A 20,256-nucleotide genomic window follows, 5' to 3' on the forward strand; every position below is an offset into this window, starting at 1 on the left:
GTTCTACTCTCACTAGGCTCCCTTGTTGCAGTCCCAAACTACCTCACTGCCCCCTGATTCACTCCAGCCTCTCTCCACATTGCTGTTTCCACCCCGAGCAGCAATGACCCACCTCTACCTTTTGCTGGAATTCCCTTGCCCTGGCTCCCTTCCTGCAGCCCCACCCAGGCAGGCAGGGATGCCCCAGCTTGGACTGAGCCAGCTGGGGCTGTTGCAAACAGGGTCAAGTGCCATATTTTTTCCATCCCTCATCCTTTGCTGGAGATAAATGCTGCACAAGGGCCTCCACTGGTGCTAATGCCTCACAGCACTGGTGGGTGAGGGGGGAAGCAGCAGCACCCCCCACCCAGGGGTTTTGGTGAGACAGAGCAACGACCACAGCCATCCCCGCTTCCTTCCTGCAGGTTTATTTCTCTGAGGGATTTCCCCCCAGCTCCGAGGGCGAGTCCAGGCAGCCGTTTGCCTTTTCAGGCCTTTTGGCTGCAAGAACAGGCACCGGGGGTACCTCCGCAGCCCCCCGCCGCCCCCTCAGCGGCAGGAGCACTTGCAGGCGGCCACGACGGGGTAGGGGATGTGCCGCCAGGTGCAGCTCGGGGGCCCGGGGAGCGGCGGGGTCCAGCAGTGCCAGGCCAGCAGCTTGATGCGGGTGAGCTGTGCGGGCCGGCAGCTCATGCCGGGCGGCCAGGAGCAGCCGGGCGGGCCGGTCTCGCACGTGGTGTGGCGCACCCAGCGGGGCCAGAAGACGGGGCCCAGGTCGACCCAGGCGGAGGTGAGGCGGCAGCTGGCCCGCTCCACCAGCCACTGCCGCAGGCGGCGGGCCAGGGCCCCCGCTAGCTCTGGGGGCAGCTCCAGCCCCTCCACCTCTCGCCACAGCTTGCGGTGATACCGCCCGGCGCCCTCCGCCAAGTCCCTGCTCGTGGACTCCAGGTTCTCCTCGAGGATGCTCCCGTTGCGACGGCGGGGCTCCTCGGTCGCCATCCAGAAGGGGTCGAAGGCCGAGCCCAGGAGCCGGCGCAGCCGCCCGGGGCGCAGGTGCCGGGGCTTGGGGGCGTAGCGATAATCCTCGGGGGACAGCGACAGGCTGTAGGGCCGCGCCGGGGCCGAGGGCTGGCCGCGCAGCAGCTGCGCCGTGGGCTCAGCGGTGCCGGACGGCGGCCGCGGCGGCTCCCCAGGTTCCTCCAGAGGCGGCGGTGGGCCTGGGATGCCCGGCGGCGGGAGCAGGCAGAGCAGGAGGAGGAGGCAGCTGCGGTGTGGTCCCTCCATGGCGAGCAGCGCTGTGACAGGCTGTGCCCGGCTGCAGGCTCGTGCTCTGCCGCATCCCCTGGGTTATCACCGCGTCCCGAGGCATGGCCTTCCCCTTTTCCCTGGTTACAGCGGCTGATAGGGAGCTGGCGGGGACACCTCGCTCATTCCCACCAGAGGGGCAGGTGGCGGGGAGAAGCCTTATGGTCTCTCCTGTCACTGCGCTAGTGGGGATAATTTGGGCTGCTGCGGAGGGGAAGGGGCCAGCGCCTCCTTCTCCATATCCTGCACCGTCATTGGAGGAAGTAGTCGCAACCTTCCCAATGAAGGGAAGCTGGTGGCCTTTGAGTCTTGCTGAGAAAGGATCACCATGCTGCACTCAGTGCAGCTGGAAGTCCTCAGGGCACAGATCCTGCCACCAGGGTGGACATAGCAGCAGGGCTTCGTGGGTCACTTTCCTCTCCTGGCACATCAGCCAGCCCCCATGTGTCTCTAGGCAGCTGCGATGGAGCTGGACCTCTGGAGGTCTTGTCCTCCCTCCCATACTGAAGTACTGGTGGAGTACAGATCTGGACTGGATGGAATTCAAAACGTGCTTTCTCCTCCTTCCCTAGGTCAGATGTTGTGGGAGAGGCTCAATCTGCTCAGAGCTACTAACAATTAATTAATAACATCTAGTAACAGCAATTACCTCTCATCCTCCAGAGGGTTTAGGACCCTATATTTGAGGGACAGGGCAGGGATGAGGTTCACAGCTGTGGGATATTTACATTCCCTGGAGGTGTTGGACAACACATCCTGAGCACCCATCATTGAGAAGTGGCTGATGAGGTCCAAGGGACCCTTTCCCCCTCCATCCTTCCTTTTCCATCAGAGAGAAGTGAGCTTTCTCTCTGCCACCCCCTTCTCAGCAGGAGGAGCACGGAGCAGCTGAGCCTGCAGGAAAGCTGGGCAGAGAGGAGTTAACTCCAAACCCAACCTCAGGGAGAGGGGAAAAAAAAACCAACAGAGAACTATGGATCAGCAGCAAGAGCAGAGGGAGGGAAAAGGGGGAGTCAGAGAGAGAGGAGAGGAGCTCCAGAAGAAGAGAGAGCAGAGCTGGTGGTGGGCAGAGGGAGGCAGCGGAGCACCAGGCAGGAGTGACTGGGATGACAGAGCTGCCCAGATAAACTCTTCTGTGGTCTGCATCCTCCTGCTACCACTGTGTGGGCTGGACTGGAATTCTCCCCCTCAGCGAGTGGCAAAGCTGCAGGCCCTTCCTCAAAAAGGTGAGTACAGCTTCCAAAGCTGAAAGGTGGCCTCAGGCTCCCTGAGCAGAGACACCCTGTTGCATTTTGCATGCCCAGAAGGAGACTGGGCTCCTCTGCTTCAGTGAGGAGATCCCATGGGGCCAGATAGATAAGCTGGATAAGCTGGAGGGTAGCTATCAGTAGGACAGAGGGGACCAAAGACAGAGGGGCAGAGGCAGTCTCTTGGTGTGATGCACAAAGAAGCTGGGAAGCAGAAGTGGCATGAGCTGAGGGATGGGGGAGCATGGAGTGAAGGAGCTTGCATGACCCAAAACCGAGTTAATTGCTTGTCAACAGTAGCTAGATAACAGTGTCTTTCCTTCTCTGTTTTTGCTCAGAGAAGGACAATTTGTTCTAATGATAGCATAACAAGGAGAAGGCTTATTCAGAGATAGACTGTTGGTGTTCCTTGCCTGAGCACAGTGTTACTCAGGGCTGGAGGAAGTTTTGCAGCAAATCGCAATACCTTGAGCTGTGATAATAACAGGCTTCTTCACAGTGATCATCACGTTGTATTTCAGGCGGCTCCAGGGTCTCCTCCCCATCCTCACCTACCTGCCACCATCCAGCCCTTGATTACCTCTCAGCATCAGGAAAAGGTGCATTTAGTTGCCTTTCCTCTGTGGACCATAACTATTGCACAGGTAGCAAGGAGCAGCCAGCTCCTGGGTGAGGGGGTCCCAGCTTAAGGAGTTCCCTTGGGGTGGGAATGTGTTGGGGTGCTGCTGCTGTGGGGTGTGATCCAGGCATCGGGTCCCTGCTGTGGGAGGTGGCACAGCCCTGGGCTGATTGTGCTGGGAGCACTTGCAGGCCATGGGAGCCTCCTACCTCATGGCCCTGTGGCCAAACCCTGTTAAACACTAGCCAGGGTTTAGACTTACCAAAGCAAGCAATGCCAAGGGGTTTAGCAGATTTGGGAATGTAGGAGGAATGGGGTGAGGCCAGATGGCAGGGCAGGAGGGATCCTTCGGAGTGCTGGGAGCACAGAAGATGTTCTGATGGTAATGTGAACCTGGGCAGGAGAAGAGGCTTCAGCTCTGCTCAAGCCAGGTAGATGTGGGCTGATTGACTACAACAGCATTCTTGCCAGTGATGTCACGAGGATCTTGGTGGCATCATCTAATCAGCTGTTTGGGATTGGCATCTCTGGGAGAAACGTGAGTGTCAAAGGCTGGGGTCAGGCACCTTGGAGCCTATTATTCCTTTCTCCCAATGCAGGTCCCTGCAGTGTGACAGGAAGATGCCAGGGGGATTGAACATCTCTTCTGACAGCCCAGAGCTACGAGCAGCAGGGATTATTGTGCCCATCATCTTCTCCCTCATCTTCCTTGTGGGTACTGTGGGAAATGGACTGGTGCTGGCTGTGCTGCTGTGGAATGGCCAAGTCAAGTACTCCACCACCAACCTCTTCATCCTCAACCTGGCTGTGGCTGACCTGTGCTTCATCATCTGCTGTGTCCCTTTCCAGGCCACCATTTACACCCTGGATGGGTGGCTCTTTGGGGCCTTTGCCTGCAAGGCTGTGCATTTCCTGATCTACCTCACCATGTATGCTAGCAGCTTTACCCTGGCTGCCGTCTCTGTTGACAGGTAAGTGTCCCCTTCCCTTTGAGTTCTGCAGCTCAGGGACACCGTGTTTGCCAATCTTGAGCTAACGGTGGGAGGAAGGCCACTACTTACCCAGTAGGGTGTCCTTGTAAGAAGCAGGTCAGGTCTCCCCAGAGGTAGGGCCAGCAGAGCCCGTCTCCCCAGCTCCCCATGCCTTCCCCCTCTACCAAGCCAAGCTCTCAGCCCAATTACCCAGCGCTCCCTTGGAAAGGAGGGGAGTCCACCATGCATAAGCAAGAACAGCAAAACCCCCAGAGCAGCAACACTACTCAGAAGAAACAGGAGAGTCCTGCCCCTATCCTTCTCTTACCCCTGCAAAAGATAAGTTGCTTGCCCTTCCTAAGCTAGCACAGCAGAGTGTATGATAGAGATCCCAAGCCCACTGTTGGAATGCCCCTGATATTTTTGTGAATTCACTGTAACTCTCACTTCCAAAAAATTTGGGAGGGAAGAGATGGGTGGCTGCATAGGAAGGGGTACACAGATGGTAACTCCAAAGGGCAGGAGAAATACCTCATCTCACCCATGCTGTGTTTTGCCTCTTCTTCCCCTCCTTGCCAGGTACTTGGCTATTCGCTATCCACTCAAGTCCCGGGATCTCCGCACATCCCGAAATGCGGGAGTGGCCATTGTGGTAATCTGGTCACTGTCACTGCTCTTCGCAGGGCCTTACCTCAGTTACTACCAGATAATCCATTACCATGGCGTGCCCATCTGTGTCCCCATCTGGGAGGACCAGCGCCGAAAGGTTCTGGACATCCTCACGTTTGTATTTGGATACCTGCTGCCTGTGACCGTGGTGAGCCTGGCATACTCTAGGACCATCAAGTTCTTGTGGACTTCTGTAGACCCCATAGAAAGAATCTCAGAGTCTCGGAAAGCCAAACGTAAAGTCACCAAGATGATTGTCACAGTGGCCATCCTGTTCTGCCTCTGCTGGCTGCCCCACCACCTGGTCATCCTCTGCTTCTGGTTTGGCCACTTTCCTTTCAACCGGGCCACTTACGCTTTCCGCCTGGCTTCCCACTGCCTTTCCTACACCAACTCCTGCCTCAACCCCATTGTCTATGCTCTCATCTCCAAGCATTTCCGCAAGCGTTTCAAGCAGGCCTTCACCTGCTTTTTCTTCCAGAACAAGATCAGGAAAAAGAAGAAGAAGAGGGTTGGAAGGAAAGTCCATATGGTCAATGTAGAAAGAGGTTTTCCCAACAGGACAGGAGATTTCTATGGAGGCAACAGTGAGGTGACCCAAGCCCCAGAAGAGAACACCAGGAAGAGGGACCATGAAGGTGCCAATCGTGCCAGAGCATGGACTCAGCAGGTACAAGGTGCCATGGTCTCTGTTCAGAAGGAGCTACTGGAGGAGGAAGTTTTGACAACAGCTGGCCATTCCCTAGATGTGACCCCTCTAAGAGGAACTGTTGGACAAGACCAAGAAGAAGCCCTAGAAAAGGGCTAGAGAGGCAAGAAAGAAGTCTATATTTGCATCACATTTTCTGGCCACATCACAGTGGTTTTGCTTTCCTTCAGGATCATGCCCATGCCTTATCCCCACTGAGATGGTTTCATGTTGGCAGAGAGAGATGAGCTCGTTCATTCAGATCCATTAAACTGAGTTCAAGTCCCTCAGAACTCCTCAAACACCTCCTCCATGATCCTGTAGTTATGTCTGAGACCTGCCATCATCCCAGTTCAATATTCACAGTAAACTTTAAGCAATTGCAACAGCCATCCTTTTCTTTAATTACATATGGTGTTTTATTAGTGCTGTGTGGATCCTGAATATGTAACCCTTAATGTGAGGCAGATCTGCACCTGTAATTTCTTAAAAGAAGGTGAAAATTGGGAAGCTTAGGAAAAAGTGTTTAGGGAAAGCTGTGACACTCTGGGACACCCAGACTTCCACACTGAAGCTGGGAAACAATTACAGGTTATTATGGCACTTGTAGGTGTCCTTAGCCCTGCATGGGCTACAGAATCCTCTGGTATCCTCACCTGTCCCCATGCATGGTGCTGGAAGTTGTGTTTTGGAGTTTTGGCCCCAGCCAGTGCTGTAGGCATTGTACAGTAAGGCTGGGTGACATCAGGCAGCTTGCAGAGCTGTGATGTGCATCAGCAGAACCATGGTCTCTCCTTTATTTCTCTTCTTTTTCTGTTCCCTACTTCTGTTTGCGTAAATCTTTCCTTTTTGCTTTGTCCTGCCCACTCTTAATTCCCAGGTGACATGGTATTTCTAACGCTCACTGAAGCTGTTGTTCAGCTTGCCAGAGCTTAGCTCCAAGGACATTCCTTTTTCTGTGCAGAGGGTAACTGAAGAGGAAGGCCAACACTGCTGGGAATTAGTTTTCTTTTTCCATTCAAGTGCTTGATGTTGCTTTCTGCACTTTGAACCTCCCTTGCCTCTCTCCCTGTTTTTTGATTTCTCCACCTCTCTCCTTTCGTGGTGGCTGCCACTCCTCTACAGCAGATCTCTTTCAGAAATGTGTCCAGTGTGCCTTCCTGGGAACAGTGAGTTCTGCAGCCACCCTTTGCACATGATGCCATGGCTGGTGGCCAGCTCACATGATCTTATCATTTCTTCAGGTGAAGAATCACTCCACAGCCCAAAGGGTTGGAGGGAGAAGGGAACAGCAGTCAGGAACAATGATGTGGTATGGCTGGACACTGCCTAGTCTTGCCTAGAAGCAGCTGAGCTGTTGCTCACCCCTGATCCTGTTCCTCCTTATCCCAGATTGCAAATGGAACTGATCAGATCAGGGCTGACTGCTGCACACTGGGGTGAAGCCTAAATGAAACAGGACAGAGAGGACAGGGAAGATCTTTGGGAGAAGGTGCATTTAGCATGACAAGTGGCTGCAAACCCTGGACCCCTTCACTACATTCTGCCTGGTGCTAAGCCCCAATTTTGGGGAGCACATGAGAAGGAAAGGCAGGTGCTGAGCCTGGGTTGGGAAGGCTCTGGAGCCAGAAGTGAATTCCTGTCTATCCAGTACCAGTTTACATGCTCCAATTGGTTTCTCAGCTCAAAAGCAGAGGTGAAGCAAAGATGTTACATCCTTGATAGAGAGACAGATTTAATTAAAACTGAAGGAGTTTGATTGCTGCTTTCCACTGAGCCTTCTCTCCAGACTGATTGGCATTCTGCAGTCTCTGCTCCCAGCTTCTTGCCTTAATTAATGACTCTTTTCTCTTATTTTCTATCCTACTTTTTATCGCTCAGGCTGACAAGCACATCTTTAACCCTGCAGGGGCTGGTCTGCCACATTGGTAGAGTGCAGCTGTTCCAAGATCTGGAACAGGGTGGATGAAATGGGAGAGGTGTGAGTAGGTCAGAGCTTTGTGTCTAGGGGTAAGCATCAGCTCTTCTCTGTGGAGTAACTTAGTCCTGCCAACTGTGTGCTGATTCTGGTGTCTGGCATCTCCCTGGCATGTGTGACATGAGCCTGACATACTGGGAGGTGCCAGACACAGGTGTCAAGAAGCTCATCCTGCTTATGACCCTGTGCGCAAACCTGGCAGCTCTGGGAAGGGAATTCTGCTTATTTGCTTTTGGGTTTAGCTACTGATCAGCCTTAGGAGGTTGCCAGCTGAGTATTTTAATTCTTCCATGTGCTCTCTTCCCCTCTCAGAGATTTCATTTAAAAATCCCAGAGTAATGCTGTTTTCCATATCTCCTTTATTATATTCCTCATCCAAACTTGCTGATTCCTCCATGTAGTCACCCCACGGGCCCTGGCCTGCCCAGAGCTGCTCCCCCAGGATGGCCAGGCACAATGCATGAAGAAGGCATCTTTTTTTAAGTATCTTTCTGTGATGGAAGAGACTTTTGCTCACAGAGTGAGCAAAGGAAGTGGATGAAAGGGTGAGAAATTTGTCAAAGACGCTACATGTGGCTTCCTTAGTAGCACAGATAATTGCTGTGCTGGATTTGAAGTCTGCTGGAAAGGCAAAGGTGGAGGAAGCAAATGAGTTTAGCTGTTGGAGATTAATTATTTCAGCTGCCGAAGAGCTGAACAAATTCTTGGTTTTCACATACATTGCAGTGTGTGTGCTTTGCACTCAATTGTGTGGGTGAAATAGCTGCTCCAGAGAAAGGTCATTTGCTTAGTAACATCAATGCAGCTTTGCTTGGGAGGCCTTGTCAGAATTGTTGCTTCTGCTATGGCTCCTCTGTGAGACACAAGCAGGCTCTCAGGGCAGATCCTCAGTCTGGCTGGTTTTGGTTGCATGTCACAGTACAGCAGCAGCCTCAGAGCCAGGGAGGTTGCTGCTGGGTTCAATAGCTGGGAATTCTGCAGATCATATGCTCTGAATTAGGTAGGCAAATAGAGTGTATTTGGAGGTCAGATAGTGGTAAGAGAGAACCAAAGCCTGAAGTCCCAGTTGATACCATGGCCCTGAGAACAAGGCCCAGGAAGGCATCTGGGGGGTGCATTTGAAGGTGTAGCACAAAGGAAATGAGGAGTTTGGACTGATTCTAATGGCAAAATAAATAGCAGAGGGAAACCTGTGCTGTTGTTTCCATTCTCCATTACTGCAGCAGACACCTCTGGGAGATGCAGAAAACTGCTACCAGCCTCACGGGTTGTACAGGGAAATCTGTGGCACAGGGTGCAAGGACAGAGAAAAGCTCCTGGGAGAAGCTGAAGCCTCTATGCCAGAAGAAGAAAGAAAACCAGGCAGTGCCAGTCTACAGCTCTCAGCACAGTGGGAAGCTATGTTTTCTCTTTCTCTGGAACAGCTTCTTCCCTGCCCAGCACCTAATTCTCATTCTGGATACAGCTGCTGAGCATGACAGGTTAGTTAAGGCTCTGGGTATGACTGGCTGATGCAAAGAAACCTAAAACTTTTCTCCATTCAGTGCCAAACACATGGTATGGCTCAGGGCAGCCCACAGTGTCAAGCCCCATGGCAGGAAAGCAGAACTGACTGTGGTGATTCATAGAATACAATTCCTACATGATACTTTTTTTTTTTCTCCGTTGAAAACCAAATGTGCTTTTCTCTTTCTTACCTGGTGTTAGTTAAAGCAGTGGCAAGACTTCATGTAACCATTTGGTTTTTTATTACCTCTCCTGCCATGGTGGGAGCAGGGTGGCAAAAGAAGCAAGACAATCGCTCCTGGCAGGCTGCAGCACCCCCACCTTTTCCCTCTGTCAGGAGCTGTTAAGAAAAACCCAGCACCAGGCAAGAAAAAAGCCTGAAGAGCTGTGGACAACATCACGTGTGCTGAGACTAAAAGCTTCACTCTTGAGTCTCAGCTAGATGTGTTCCTGGGTTTGAGGCAAGCTTGTAAGAGGTGTCTACTTAGAGATAACATCAGCAACTAAAGTAACTGCAGGGATAAAGAGCGTTTTAGCCACGTGCTCTTCAGGCACCTTAATGGTCTCCTCAGCAACAAGGCTGCTGAGGGCAGAAGCGCTGGCAGCTGAGTGTATGTGGACATCAAGACTGGGCTGTAAAGATGGGAAGAAACAAGATCAGTAAAGACTGGGCATGAAGGTCACCTGCTCTTGACATAGGGGCCATGCTGGAAGTTCTCTGCTCTGCCCAGATGTCCCTCCCCAGCCCCTTATCCTCTTGCTGTCTCTTCACAGCACAGCCATTTTATTCGGCATGGGGCAAGGCACAACTTCTGCCACTGGGTGAGGCTACTTTTCCTCTCTGCAAAATATCTCATCTTCCAGCTTGAAGCACTCCTGCTGGGAGTCTCTTTCCTCTGTTTGTACAGTTTCACAGCAACTACCTAGATTTTAAATTTGGATTTCTTGGCTGTGGATGTCAGGATCAGAAAAGGTCAGCCAGCAACCCTGTACTTCGATCTGCAAACAGAGTGGTGTAGCAGCCAGAGGCCCTGCAAGGCCTCCCTGGCGGTCACTTGCCTAAGATAAGAAATGCCTAGTCATGATGACTGCACCAAAGAAGCCCCTCTTTTGCCTTCAGACCCTCGTTATCTCTCTGTAAGACTGTAGGTCATATTTGCCTTGACCCTTACTATTGGACCAATTTCCAACACCCTGTACCCTGTATTAAACCCCATTTCTGGAAGAGCTGCCACTGAAACCCTTCGCAGGAGCTGCCAATAAAGGCACATCTGTGGAACTGCATACAGCCTTCTCCTGTCTCTCCCCACACGTCTGCCCGGGGCACTTAGCAAGCAAAGAGCTGAAATCACTAAAGAGCTGATCTCACTTAAGAGCCGAGCTGCTTGCTAAGATTGCCCGCGGCTGGGAGCTTGCCTGAGGGGCCTGGACAGGTTGTGCTTATCAGCCCAGGGAAACCTAGGCAGCTGGGGTCAGATAGACCTGGGGAACCCCAGGCCCTAATAGAGTGGTGATTGAACTCAAACAACTTTGTGTTGTCACTTCTGATTTGAGGACCAGGTATGAGAGTAGCAGTTACCAAGTCCAGTGATGTGCATGGGGCCTGGTACAGACATAAAAAAGAGGAATGGGCCGCTCTAAGAAAGAGAACTTGGCTGAGGAGTCATAAAAGGCTGACAGGATTTTATTGAAGTTGAAAATACAAAAAGGTCAGATTGTCTCTCACCCTCTCGGCATCCTTCCCATCAAGCACATCATAATGAAGTATCACAGTGACAGCTCTAGCCCAGCCATGAGACTGCTGCTCCCAGCTGCATCCTCCAGCAGCCCACAGACGAACCCATCTAAAAGCCATGCCTATTTCTGATATCTCAGTTTTGAACAGAGGTCCACTTAGCCTCTTCCTGGACAAGAGGCAGATATCAGAGAACATGCTGACCTAAATATCTCTGAAAAACGCTCCAAACTGTGGCTACTGCATATTTAAGCTGAATCTTAATAATAAACTCTTTGAAACCAGCGACTCCCAAGCTGTAGGATAGATGTGGCTATCAGCACATCATGGTGTGGAACACAGGTGGGAACTCAGATCACTATTGACATGTTCTTGTCACCCTGTTGCTGTTGGTGCCCCATCAACAAGACTTCCTGGATCCCTGCTCCACAACAACTCTTCATTGCTAACCACAGTGGGCAGAAGAGAGAGAGCAGCAAGAGCATTTCCCTGCATCCTTCATAGCTGCATCACTTCAGGCTCCCAGCATAAGCCATAATTTGTTTCTCACACTCCACTTGAGGTTCTCCATGACAAGAGATACAGATGGGCTGAGCAATGGGTTTGGTGCTGCTGAGGCAGAGGTAAATCCACCTCCATCCTAGCCCAGTAATACATCTGAGTCCACAATACCTCCTGTCACAACTGGACCTCTTGCCTGAGACTGCCAGTAACAGGAAACACAAATGTTAGTTAGGGTGGGGCTTTTTTGCAAGATGTAGATGTCTGACTAGAACTGCATTAAGACTGTCACCCTCCAATCCTTATGCTTGCAACAGGACAGATCTGACCTGCTAGCTGTGTACTTGGGTATTTTTTGGAAGTGTTACACTGTAATATTTAAGCACTAACTTGCAGCAGACTTAAAAAATGGGTCCAGTGAAAGGTGTTAGTCTAGCCATGAAAAACTTTGTATCCCATTTGAAACCAGACACATTCTCTGCCTTCTGACACCAGGCTCTGCGGACAGTGAGAATTAAGCCTCAGTGCATATTTCCTAAGGCAGAATGTTTGCTCAGCTTATAGCATGCAGAATTAAATGTGTGTTCTTCTCATAGCACAAAGCCTTCTGCTGTTCAAGGCATTCACGTTCTCCCTCATGCAACTGAACAGTATGGAGGTGGCAAAAGGTGCCTGTTCCAAGCATTTCTGTGATGCTGGCCAGCTGCTGAGTGCACTAGTCAGATCTGACGTATTTAGGAGAAGGCAAAATATCTCTGGAAAGGGTACCCTGTTCATCACCAGCCCATCTGGTAAAACGTAGAGCAGCTCTTTTACCCCAAAGTCACAGCTGCAGCATTCTTGTCTGTTGCCTTTGTTGTGCAAAGCCTGCTGCCTTCCCCAGGAACAGTCTGAACACCACTGGAGAGTCAGTCTGGGCAGGAATGGCTGCTGGCAGCAATGTTTAGTCAGTGATCTGAGAAGCAAACTTCAGCTTCCTTTCCTCTCTAAGGTTTCTTCTGCTGCTTCAGGAAGATGATTTGGCAGCCCATTACCTGTTGTCCATCTTCTGCATCTGCAGGCTGAGCGATGTGAAGCTGGCCAGGAGGTCTGTAACCTCATCCACCTGAAAGAATACAGATGGCCATCAGGGAGGGGAGTGTAGCTGTGCAGCCATCCAGCCCCAGAGAAGAAAGCCCCATGCAGCAGGTACCACCCTTGCACTAGAATTGCCAGTAATGCCCATGCTGAACTTATACTAGGACAGGATCCTTTTGGTGCCAACAATCATGCAGAAGGGCTACTATCCTCATCATCAAACAAGCCCTAATCTAAGGCAATGGGAGCTTCTCTCCATTCTTGAGGAGGCGATGCTTGACCTCCATCCACTATATTTGATTTAGCCAGTCCTTAAAATACAAGCATGTTGCTACATTGCCCAAAACTCAAATATGGTATCAGGGCTATTTCCTCACAGCCTGTTTCTAGGGGCCAGTCTTTGTAGGGAAAAAAACCCAGGCCCTGCAACCCTGTGTGGTTGTGCTGATCCTGGCTTTACACTGACTGTATCCTCAGTTTCCCTGCTGCTTGGCCCTGTGGTGCTTTCTGCATTTTCAGTTTTCACCTAAAGGAGTACCATGAGCCATCATGTAACTTGCCCACTTGACCCAATGTGAGCAAGAACTATGTCTTCAATGCCCCATTACTCATGCAGTTACATTCTCCTAAATGCAGGAGTCCCAATGCAAGGAGGTGAGTCAGAGTAGCTCAATGCTGCCTACCTGCTCCTTTGTGCTAGTCATCTGTAGCCTGGAGCAGAGGTCATCCAGCTGTTCCTTCTGCTCATGCCTCCCCAGACGGTCCAGGTATTCCCGCAACATCTGGATAATCTGAAACAAACAGGCATAAGAGGCAAACATCAGAGAGCTACACCAGGCTGGAGTGTTTCTACAGGAAAAATTAAATTGCCAAGCACACAGCCTTGAAGCTGCAGCACATGGCAGAGTACATGACCCCTAGAGAGGAACCCAGACAAAGCAATTACATGGCACTAATGGCAGCATCAGACTCCAATGAGTCACCAGAAGTGCTCACCAGTGACAGATGGACTAGTTGTGATCCTTGTACCTGGTTAAGAACAGGGAAGAGAGACAAGCCCAGCTAAAGCAGCACAAAGTCTAGCCCTGAAAGCACCAAACTTTTCTCTATGGCTAGTTGGCTTCCCTCACTGTGAGGAGCAGGGACTTCTAATTCCAGCAGGATCTGCTCATGCACAGAGGATAAAAATCCTTGTGTCTATGTGGCTCCTGAAGGGAGGCCCATGCCCCATGCATTTGCAGACCCAGGAATGCTTTCCTGCAAATGCTATGTGCTATGCCTCCACATACTGCAGCTGGGTAGAGTGTGCTAGGAATACAGAGCATGTGTATGGCACAGCTATAGCCTTGTGGCTGTGGTCCTTCTTCTGCCACAAGGCATCTCTTACACCGTGGTTGAAGAAAAGAGTATGTTCCATACAGCCCAAGAATTCACTCAATGCATCCTTAGCTTACCAGAGCCAAGGGAGGCCCTGGAAAAAATTTAAAGTAGAGGCTGGGGAAAAAGGGAGGTCTTTGAGAAATGGAAGTCAAACTCTTCTCTCAGCAGTTAAGAGCCTACAGAAAGGCATTTAAGTAAAGGGTACAGGAGGCTGCCAGAGGCTGTACCCCCTTATGAGAATATGGAGCTGTTTCTTTTACCTGTTTCACTTCAAGGCGTACAGCCTCCAGGCTGTGGGAGAATCCTTCCTGCAGGATATTCAGCTTTGATTTAGCGAGGTGCAGTGGAGTTCTGCCAGCTCGATCCAAGGCATCAACTCTGGCCCCTGCAAGATGCACGAGCAGGGACAGTGAGGTCTGTCATCAGGATTTGGTGTCCCTGGGAGTTTCAACGGGGCAGGAAGGGAACAGGCTGTAACTGTTATAGAGGAAATGTTACCTCCGCGCAGCAGCGTGGTGATGACAGGAACGTGGTTCGTGCAGGCAGCTGGGGAGGGAAAACACAGGACACACAACTCAGAGGTACAAACAAAAATGAGTTTCTGCTCAACCACAGAGCTTGCTGCTTCCCTGAGGGCTTCTCTGCCAGAGGAAAGAGGAACAGCCCAAATGCTAGGGTACCTACCCACTCAAGCCTGAATACTTATTTGGAACTCTATCTGCACTCCTTGGGGCTGGCAGAGGGAGGGAAATCAATTTTTTTAAACCTTTTCTTTGACTTTAAACCTTTCTGAGGAGTGAATCTGATGAATTGCAGAGTCCCTCCTAGGTGCTTAAATTTGGAGATGCATTCCGTGAGGCACAGGCAACAGGAAGGTGGAGAGGAAAGGAACAGTAAGGAGGTTCTCACCTCACTTCTCTGCATGCAAAGCTCATCTGTGTGGCACTTACCCAAGTGTAAGGGAGTATTGCCCAGCCCATCTCTCTGGTTTGGGTCAGCCCCATGGTCCAGAAGCAATTGGACTAGAAACAAGGAAACAGAGACACATCAGTCCCTTCCCTCTGGCCCACAGGTCAGGCCCACAGGTCCATGTGGCAGCCACCAGGCTTCTGTTCAGCTCATCAGCTTCCTTACAAGACAGGGGTTTGCACATCAATGCAGAAGGACCCAGCACAAAGCCATGCAGGGCCACTGCTCCTGGGCTCTCTGATGCAAAGAACTGGGAGTAAGGACACTCTTCCCTCTGCACCAGTACAGTCCTAGAGCTGGGAGGTCCTGCTCCCCTTCCAGCAGACAGACATGGCAAACCCTGGGGCCAGAGTTGGCAACTTTGACACAAAAGGTACAGAAAAGAACAATCTCTGACAGGTGCTGAAGCACAATAAAAAGCATCCTTCCAAATCCCTGCCACAAAGAGGTTGGAGAACTGCCCCCCTACTCACCGATGTGATTGTTGCCATTGCAGGAGGCAAAGTGCAGGGCTGTCCGGCCTTTGTCGTCCGCAGCACAGGGGTCAGCTCCATCCTCCAAGAGTTGCTGCACTGACAGACCCAAGGAGAAGAAAGCAGGTAAGCTGGAGGGGCACCTGATCAGAGAGGTGATGCTCTTTTGGGGGTAGATGCACATGTTGTCAGCTGCTAAGTCAACTGGACTTGAACCAGTTGCTACCACTATCCTAGCTCAGCAGAACCAGCCTAAGCAGCATAACCTCCACCCTCTGATTCAGCCTTCACCACCTTCCACATGTTGCCATAAAAGATAAGCCAACAGCTCTAACGGCTAAAGATCCACCTATACAAATTTTCAAGCTCCAAGGACAATCAGCAGCCAATACCTAAAGAAGAATACAAAAGCATAGGAAGGATGTGGTAAAAACTCTTGGTTTTAGTCAGCTGCATCTCAGGCACTTCCCAAGCTAGAATTAGCATCCTGTGCTCACTACCCCTCCATGGGCTTTCCCTGTGGATTTACATGGTCATTTTCTGCACCTGTGTAAACTTTTGACATTTACATGGACTCATGGTGAGAAGTTTCACAGCGTAACCACAGGTAGTGAGAAAAGCCACTTCTTCACACCTGTTTTGATTATGCCCCTTCCTAACCAATGGTGGCCACAGTTTGGGAAGCAAGCAGGGGAATGTACCAACTTGCCAAGAGCTGAGCAAAGAGATCAATAAAGGGTGGAAAGATTAGGGGCATAAAAATAGCACCTACAGCAATATGTATTAGAGGCATCTGTAAGGGCTGCTACTTCTGTTGTTTTGAGATCATCTGATATACTATCTGGTGTGTAAAATAAGAGCTCATTCCATAGCTGTTAAAAATGCTGACAGGTTCACAGTGTTTTGAAATCTTCAAACAGCATATCCTACAACAGTCAAGACTGTTTCAGGCCACTGAAAGTCACCATTCATCTCAGCTTCCAGAAACTGAATTACAGCCACCTCTGAATTTCTTCCTGTAGACATCCTACTTCAAGTGTGGTACAGAACTGACAAGAACACCTAAAATGATGGAAGTGGCATTAACATGGGATGTTTGACACTTCAGAAGAAAGAATGGAAGACTGACAGTGCCCCAGTGAGAACCATTAACTGGAACACTTTAGCTACTCTTCCCCTGAACCAAGTAGGAATGACATAACCTCTCCACCCAGTGCCACCACAGGAAACAGCAAAGATGTTTACTTGTTCCTGAAAAATAAATTAATCATTGCACACTTCCTCAAGCTGCAGAGAAAACAAAACACAAGAGGACTGTAAACATGGGAAACTGTCTATCAAATCTAAGGTGGATTGAAACCAAGACTTACATAAAACTGCATTCTTTCATCTTCCTGTTGGAAATGATATAACTTTTTAATAATTTTAGTTAGTGATTTTAATTAACTTTTAAATTAATAGCTCTAGTAAATCATAATCTATATATACAATTATAAACAGTGTGTGATTCTTAAATTATTCTTAGCCAGTATTTAGCAAAGCTGTCATAATGTACTTTTGTAGGAACATAGCTTGGGGAAACTACTGGAACTTTAACTTTTGATAAACTAACTCTGACATGCTTCAATGAACAAAACCTGAGAAAGATGTATGGTTGAGGTTGGACATCTAGAATGTAGAATTTATGGACCACAAGGACTGTGCAGAAACCAGAAGATAAAGAAGGGACTAACAAAGACTTTCCAACTCAGTGTATGTGTTGGAAAGTCCCTACCAGAGGAGAAAGATACTAAAAAGACTAAAAATATAGACCAGCTAGCATGAGAAGCAAGAAATCAATACCCCACAGAGGACACCGTACTAATTAATAGAAGAGAATTATGCAATTTACAACCAATGAACATTAATTTATTTGTTTGCTAAAAAATATAAATAAGTGAAGAAGTTTTATATCTGAGTCTGAGTGGAGGTCAGAATTTTGTGAGCCACAAAAATCCCTCCTGGCCAGCAACAACGTAACATCTTACGCACTAACACTATAAAGAAAGTGTTAGAGGGGTTTATTTACCCCAACAATTTAGAAGGATTTAGTAACAATTTACTGGTGACCCAGGTGAGACAACGCATTTGATGTTCCACAGACTTACAGGAACAAGGACTTTGGTGCACACTGAAAGACTTTTTTCAGGGAAAATGTTCAATCCTCTGATCCAGGCAAGTTCAAGGCAAAAAATCCTGGGAGTTTATTAAGACATTACTGAAGGTTTAAAAAGGTATACCTAATCATAAGCTTGCACTCTCTAACATAATAAGAGTTAAGAAAGTTATGATATATAATTGGCTATTTTCTATTAAAGTTAGTGTAAAACTCTGTAAGTGAATATTAATGGAATTGTGTTTGAGTCCCACTGTCTAGTTGGAAAACTCTAATTGTAAAACTATATAAGTGACAGTCAAAAGGTGTTGAGTCTTCACCCTCTGCTTTGCCCACAAATTAGTCAGACAGTGCTGCTTGCATGAAGAGCCACGTTGTGGAAGGGCTTTGCCCAGATATGTCTGCTTATTGAAGCCTATGGTATCTGTTAGTGTTGGAAAATGTAAGTGTGTGGTAACGTGTGTCATAAGCATAAATTGAGTCTGTATGAAAACTCATTGGCTGTAAGAGTGTTGAAGCCATTGTATGTTGACTGTGAATTTTAGTGTATTTGGTGTGTACTAAGTGTTTGGTTTTGGGTAATGTAAATTGTTAAAGCGAGGGTCCTTTGCTCAGAGCCCTCTCCTGGCGTTAGAACAGCGGCTGCTCCTCCTAGCTGACTGGGGTTATGTTGGTGTGCACAGAGCGCTCTCTCGTGTCGTGTTTTTGTCATTGCTGGAATTTCTATTTACTGTGGGCTTTCCTTTTTCTTCTCGAGCCCGGGAAGAGGGGTATACACAAATGTTTGCCTTTAGGTTGTATTTTGCAGCACTGGAAAGAATTTAAAAGCAATTCTTTAACTGGTAATAGCATAATGTATTCTCTGGTGGCTAGAGTATCTATTAGATAATCAAGGAAAATGGTCAGTTCATGGTATTTGACACCAAAATGGTATTTTAGAGTTGATATTATATTGCCAAAAGAAAGAGAAATGGAACAACATAGTACCTCAAGCAGTGATGAGAGAAGCAGGAAACGATAAACACAGAGAAACACACTGGGGAGCAGAAGCTATGAGAGACAACTTGAAATATCAAGCAATTAGTGTAAAAATACCAGGAATGAAAAGTGTAGTCAGTAAGTGTATATGTTTGCAACACAATCCACAGCCCTACAAAAGACCTCCTTTAGGGATTATAAAAAGAGAAAACTGTCCTGGAGTTTATAGGCAAACAGATTTTTCTGAATTACCTCGACAAGAAGGATATTGATACATATTGGTTTTAACTGATACATTTTTTGGATAGCTACTTGCACCAACAAAGCAAGAGAAGTTACCAAGATATTGTTAAAAGAGATAATACCCTGATTTAGAATTTCATTCAGAATTAATGATCTATGATATCTTATAACAAAATACAAGCAAATTTTTTGCATCTTGATGTCTTAAGTTTTGCTAGATATTCAACAATTTAAGTGGAAGTAATCATAAAGGAAAATTAAGATCACTTCCAAAGGGGGAAATTTTTGGAAATGTCAGAACTTTTTAGTAATTTTAGCTAATGTTTTTAATTACCTTTTAATTAGATTGTTTAGTCATAATCAATAAATATTAATTCATTATAAATTGTGTGTTATTCTTTTATTACTCTTAGCCAGCATCTAGCAAAGTTGTCATTAAGTTCATTTTGTAGGAGCACAGATTGCAAAATTTACTAAGACTTTAAGTTTTGATAAACTAACTCTGATATGCTTCAATTAACAAAGCCTGAGAGACAAAGATGTAGTGTTGAGGTTGGACATCTGGAAAGCAGAATTTATGGATCACAAGGGAATTTTGCAGAAACTAGGAGAGTCCAGCTCTGGCCCTGGTTCTAATTTACTGGGTCACACTGCCTCATCATACAGGGTATGGCTTAGGTAATCATAACTTTTTCACCTAAATCAAAACATTATTCTCTTGCTGCTAACAACTGGGCAAAAGAACATACCAAAACAGCTGGGACAGTACAGCGTTGATTTAGGTCCAGGCAGATGGAAAACTAACACTATGAACCAGGTGCAATGAAAAAGTGAAAACAATAACCAGCCACACTCTGCTTGGAGAACAAACCTGGATTTTAAAAAAGCCTTTTCTACATCTGAAGCATCTAAAGCACCCTGACCACAAACTATCTGCATCCACTTCCTCCTCTCCTGGAGTAAGAGCCTTTGAGATAATGCCCTTCCAAGAAGAGGTCCCAAGTGGGACTGACAGAAGCCTTACCTGTGTCCAAATCGTTGCTATTGGCAGCTTCACGCAGCCTTTTCAGAGCTATGGAGGAAAGAAAGCAATTACTGGAAAGTACAGAAGGAAAAGGCACGTTTCCCTACAGACACGTTCCACCCCGGTGCTCGAGCACACGCGCGGGGGCAAATCAGGCTGCTACCGGCTCCAGAGAATGGGAAGCAGATCAGGACAGCAGGATATAGAATGGTTCTCCTGTCTCCTGCCGAAGCGGGCTGCGGGCCCGCCCGCTCCCGACGGGCGCCTTCCCCCGGCAGGGACGGGCACGGAACAGAGCCGCCCGCCCTCCCTTCCCTCCCTGCCTGCCGCGGCCCGAGCGGGGCCGGCCGCAGAGCGGCTGTTCGGCCGCGGGACAGCGGCTCCCCGCCGCCGCTCACCGTGCGCCTCCTTGCCCGTCGGGCCCAGCCGCCGGTGGAGGCGGGCGGCCCTGCGCAGGCGGCGGGCCGGGATCTTGCCCGCGGGCTCCTCCCGCTGCCACAGGACGTGCAGGTAACCGAGGGGTGCGTCCGCTCCGAGCGGCGGCAGCGCGATGCGCGGCTGCGGCTGTGCCTCCGAGTCCGGTCTCGGCTCCGAGTCCGGCCCCGCGGCGGGCGCCCCGCCAGCCCCGCCGCCCTCCATCCCGTCACGGCCGGGCCGGCAGGGGCGGGACGCCACCGGCGGCACAGCCCGCGGTGCAGCCAATGGGCAGGGAGCGGGCGGGGAGGCGCGGCGGGCAGGGGCCAGAGAGCCTGACGGGCA

The 20,256-nt window shown here is 49.4% G+C and overlaps 3 protein-coding genes across 4 annotated transcripts; 1 reads left to right on the plus strand and 2 right to left on the minus strand.

Annotated features, from left to right (window-relative positions):
- Positions 1-391: 391 nt before the first annotated feature.
- On the minus strand, positions 392-1,263 carry LOC110483826 (noggin). Its single transcript, XM_021554005.4, has one exon. The coding sequence runs from the start codon at positions 1,261-1,263 to the stop codon at positions 529-531; it is 735 nt and encodes a 244-aa protein (XP_021409680.4). The 3' UTR covers positions 392-528.
- GALR3 (galanin receptor 3) lies at positions 1,137-5,864 on the plus strand. Of its 2 annotated transcripts, XM_077783394.2 has the most exons (4): positions 1,137-2,510; positions 3,053-3,130; positions 3,750-4,121; positions 4,701-5,864. In XM_077783394.2, exons 3-4 carry the CDS (start codon positions 3,772-3,774, stop codon positions 5,596-5,598), a joined length of 1,248 nt encoding a protein of 415 aa, XP_077639520.2. In that variant the 5' UTR covers positions 1,137-2,510; positions 3,053-3,130; positions 3,750-3,771; the 3' UTR covers positions 5,599-5,864. The 2 variants fall into 2 exon arrangements, with proteins under 2 accessions (XP_077639520.2, XP_021409678.3); XM_021554003.4 differs by lacking the exon at positions 3,053-3,130 and having other exon boundaries at positions 1,261-2,510.
- A 4,754-nt stretch (positions 5,865-10,618) lies between these two features.
- Positions 10,619-20,154, minus strand: ANKRD54 (ankyrin repeat domain 54). The gene is made up of 8 exons (XM_021554065.4): positions 19,896-20,154; positions 19,498-19,545; positions 15,098-15,196; positions 14,606-14,677; positions 14,154-14,201; positions 13,916-14,040; positions 12,959-13,066; positions 10,619-12,303 (listed from the first exon to the last, which is right to left on the minus strand). The coding sequence occupies exons 1-8, from the start codon at positions 20,134-20,136 to the stop codon at positions 12,229-12,231; spliced, it is 816 nt and encodes a 271-aa protein (XP_021409740.2). The 5' UTR covers positions 20,137-20,154; the 3' UTR covers positions 10,619-12,228.
- Positions 20,155-20,256: the final 102 nt, after the last annotated feature.

The sequence above is a fragment of the Lonchura striata genome, chromosome 1A (assembly GCF_050655825.1).
Source record: "Lonchura striata isolate lonStrDom1 chromosome 1A, ASM5065582v1, whole genome shotgun sequence".
In the NCBI taxonomy this organism is placed as follows: domain Eukaryota; kingdom Metazoa; phylum Chordata; class Aves; order Passeriformes; family Estrildidae; genus Lonchura; species Lonchura striata.

What these genes read in the sequence shown, in the direction of transcription:
- ANKRD54 (XM_021554065.4), bottom strand. Translation starts at nt 20,136, where the DNA reads ATGGAGGGCGGCGGGGCTGGCGGGGCGCCCGCCGCGGGGCCGGACTCG. An exon ending in CAATACTCCCTTACACTTGG is followed by an intron (nt 14,202 to 14,605) that starts GTAAGTGCCACA and finishes TTCCCTCCCCAG; the next exon opens with CTGCCTGCACGAACCACGTT. An exon ending in TACGCCTTGAAGTGAAACAG is followed by an intron (nt 13,067 to 13,915) that starts GTAAAAGAAACA and finishes TGTTTGTTTCAG; the next exon opens with ATTATCCAGATGTTGCGGGA.
- GALR3 (XM_077783394.2), top strand. Translation starts at nt 3,772, where the DNA reads ATGCCAGGGGGATTGAACATCTCTTCTGACAGCCCAGAGCTACGAGCA. An exon ending in GCTGCCGTCTCTGTTGACAG is followed by an intron (nt 4,122 to 4,700) that starts GTAAGTGTCCCC and finishes CCTCCTTGCCAG; the next exon opens with GTACTTGGCTATTCGCTATC.
- LOC110483826 (XM_021554005.4), bottom strand. Translation starts at nt 1,263, where the DNA reads ATGGAGGGACCACACCGCAGCTGCCTCCTCCTCCTGCTCTGCCTGCTC.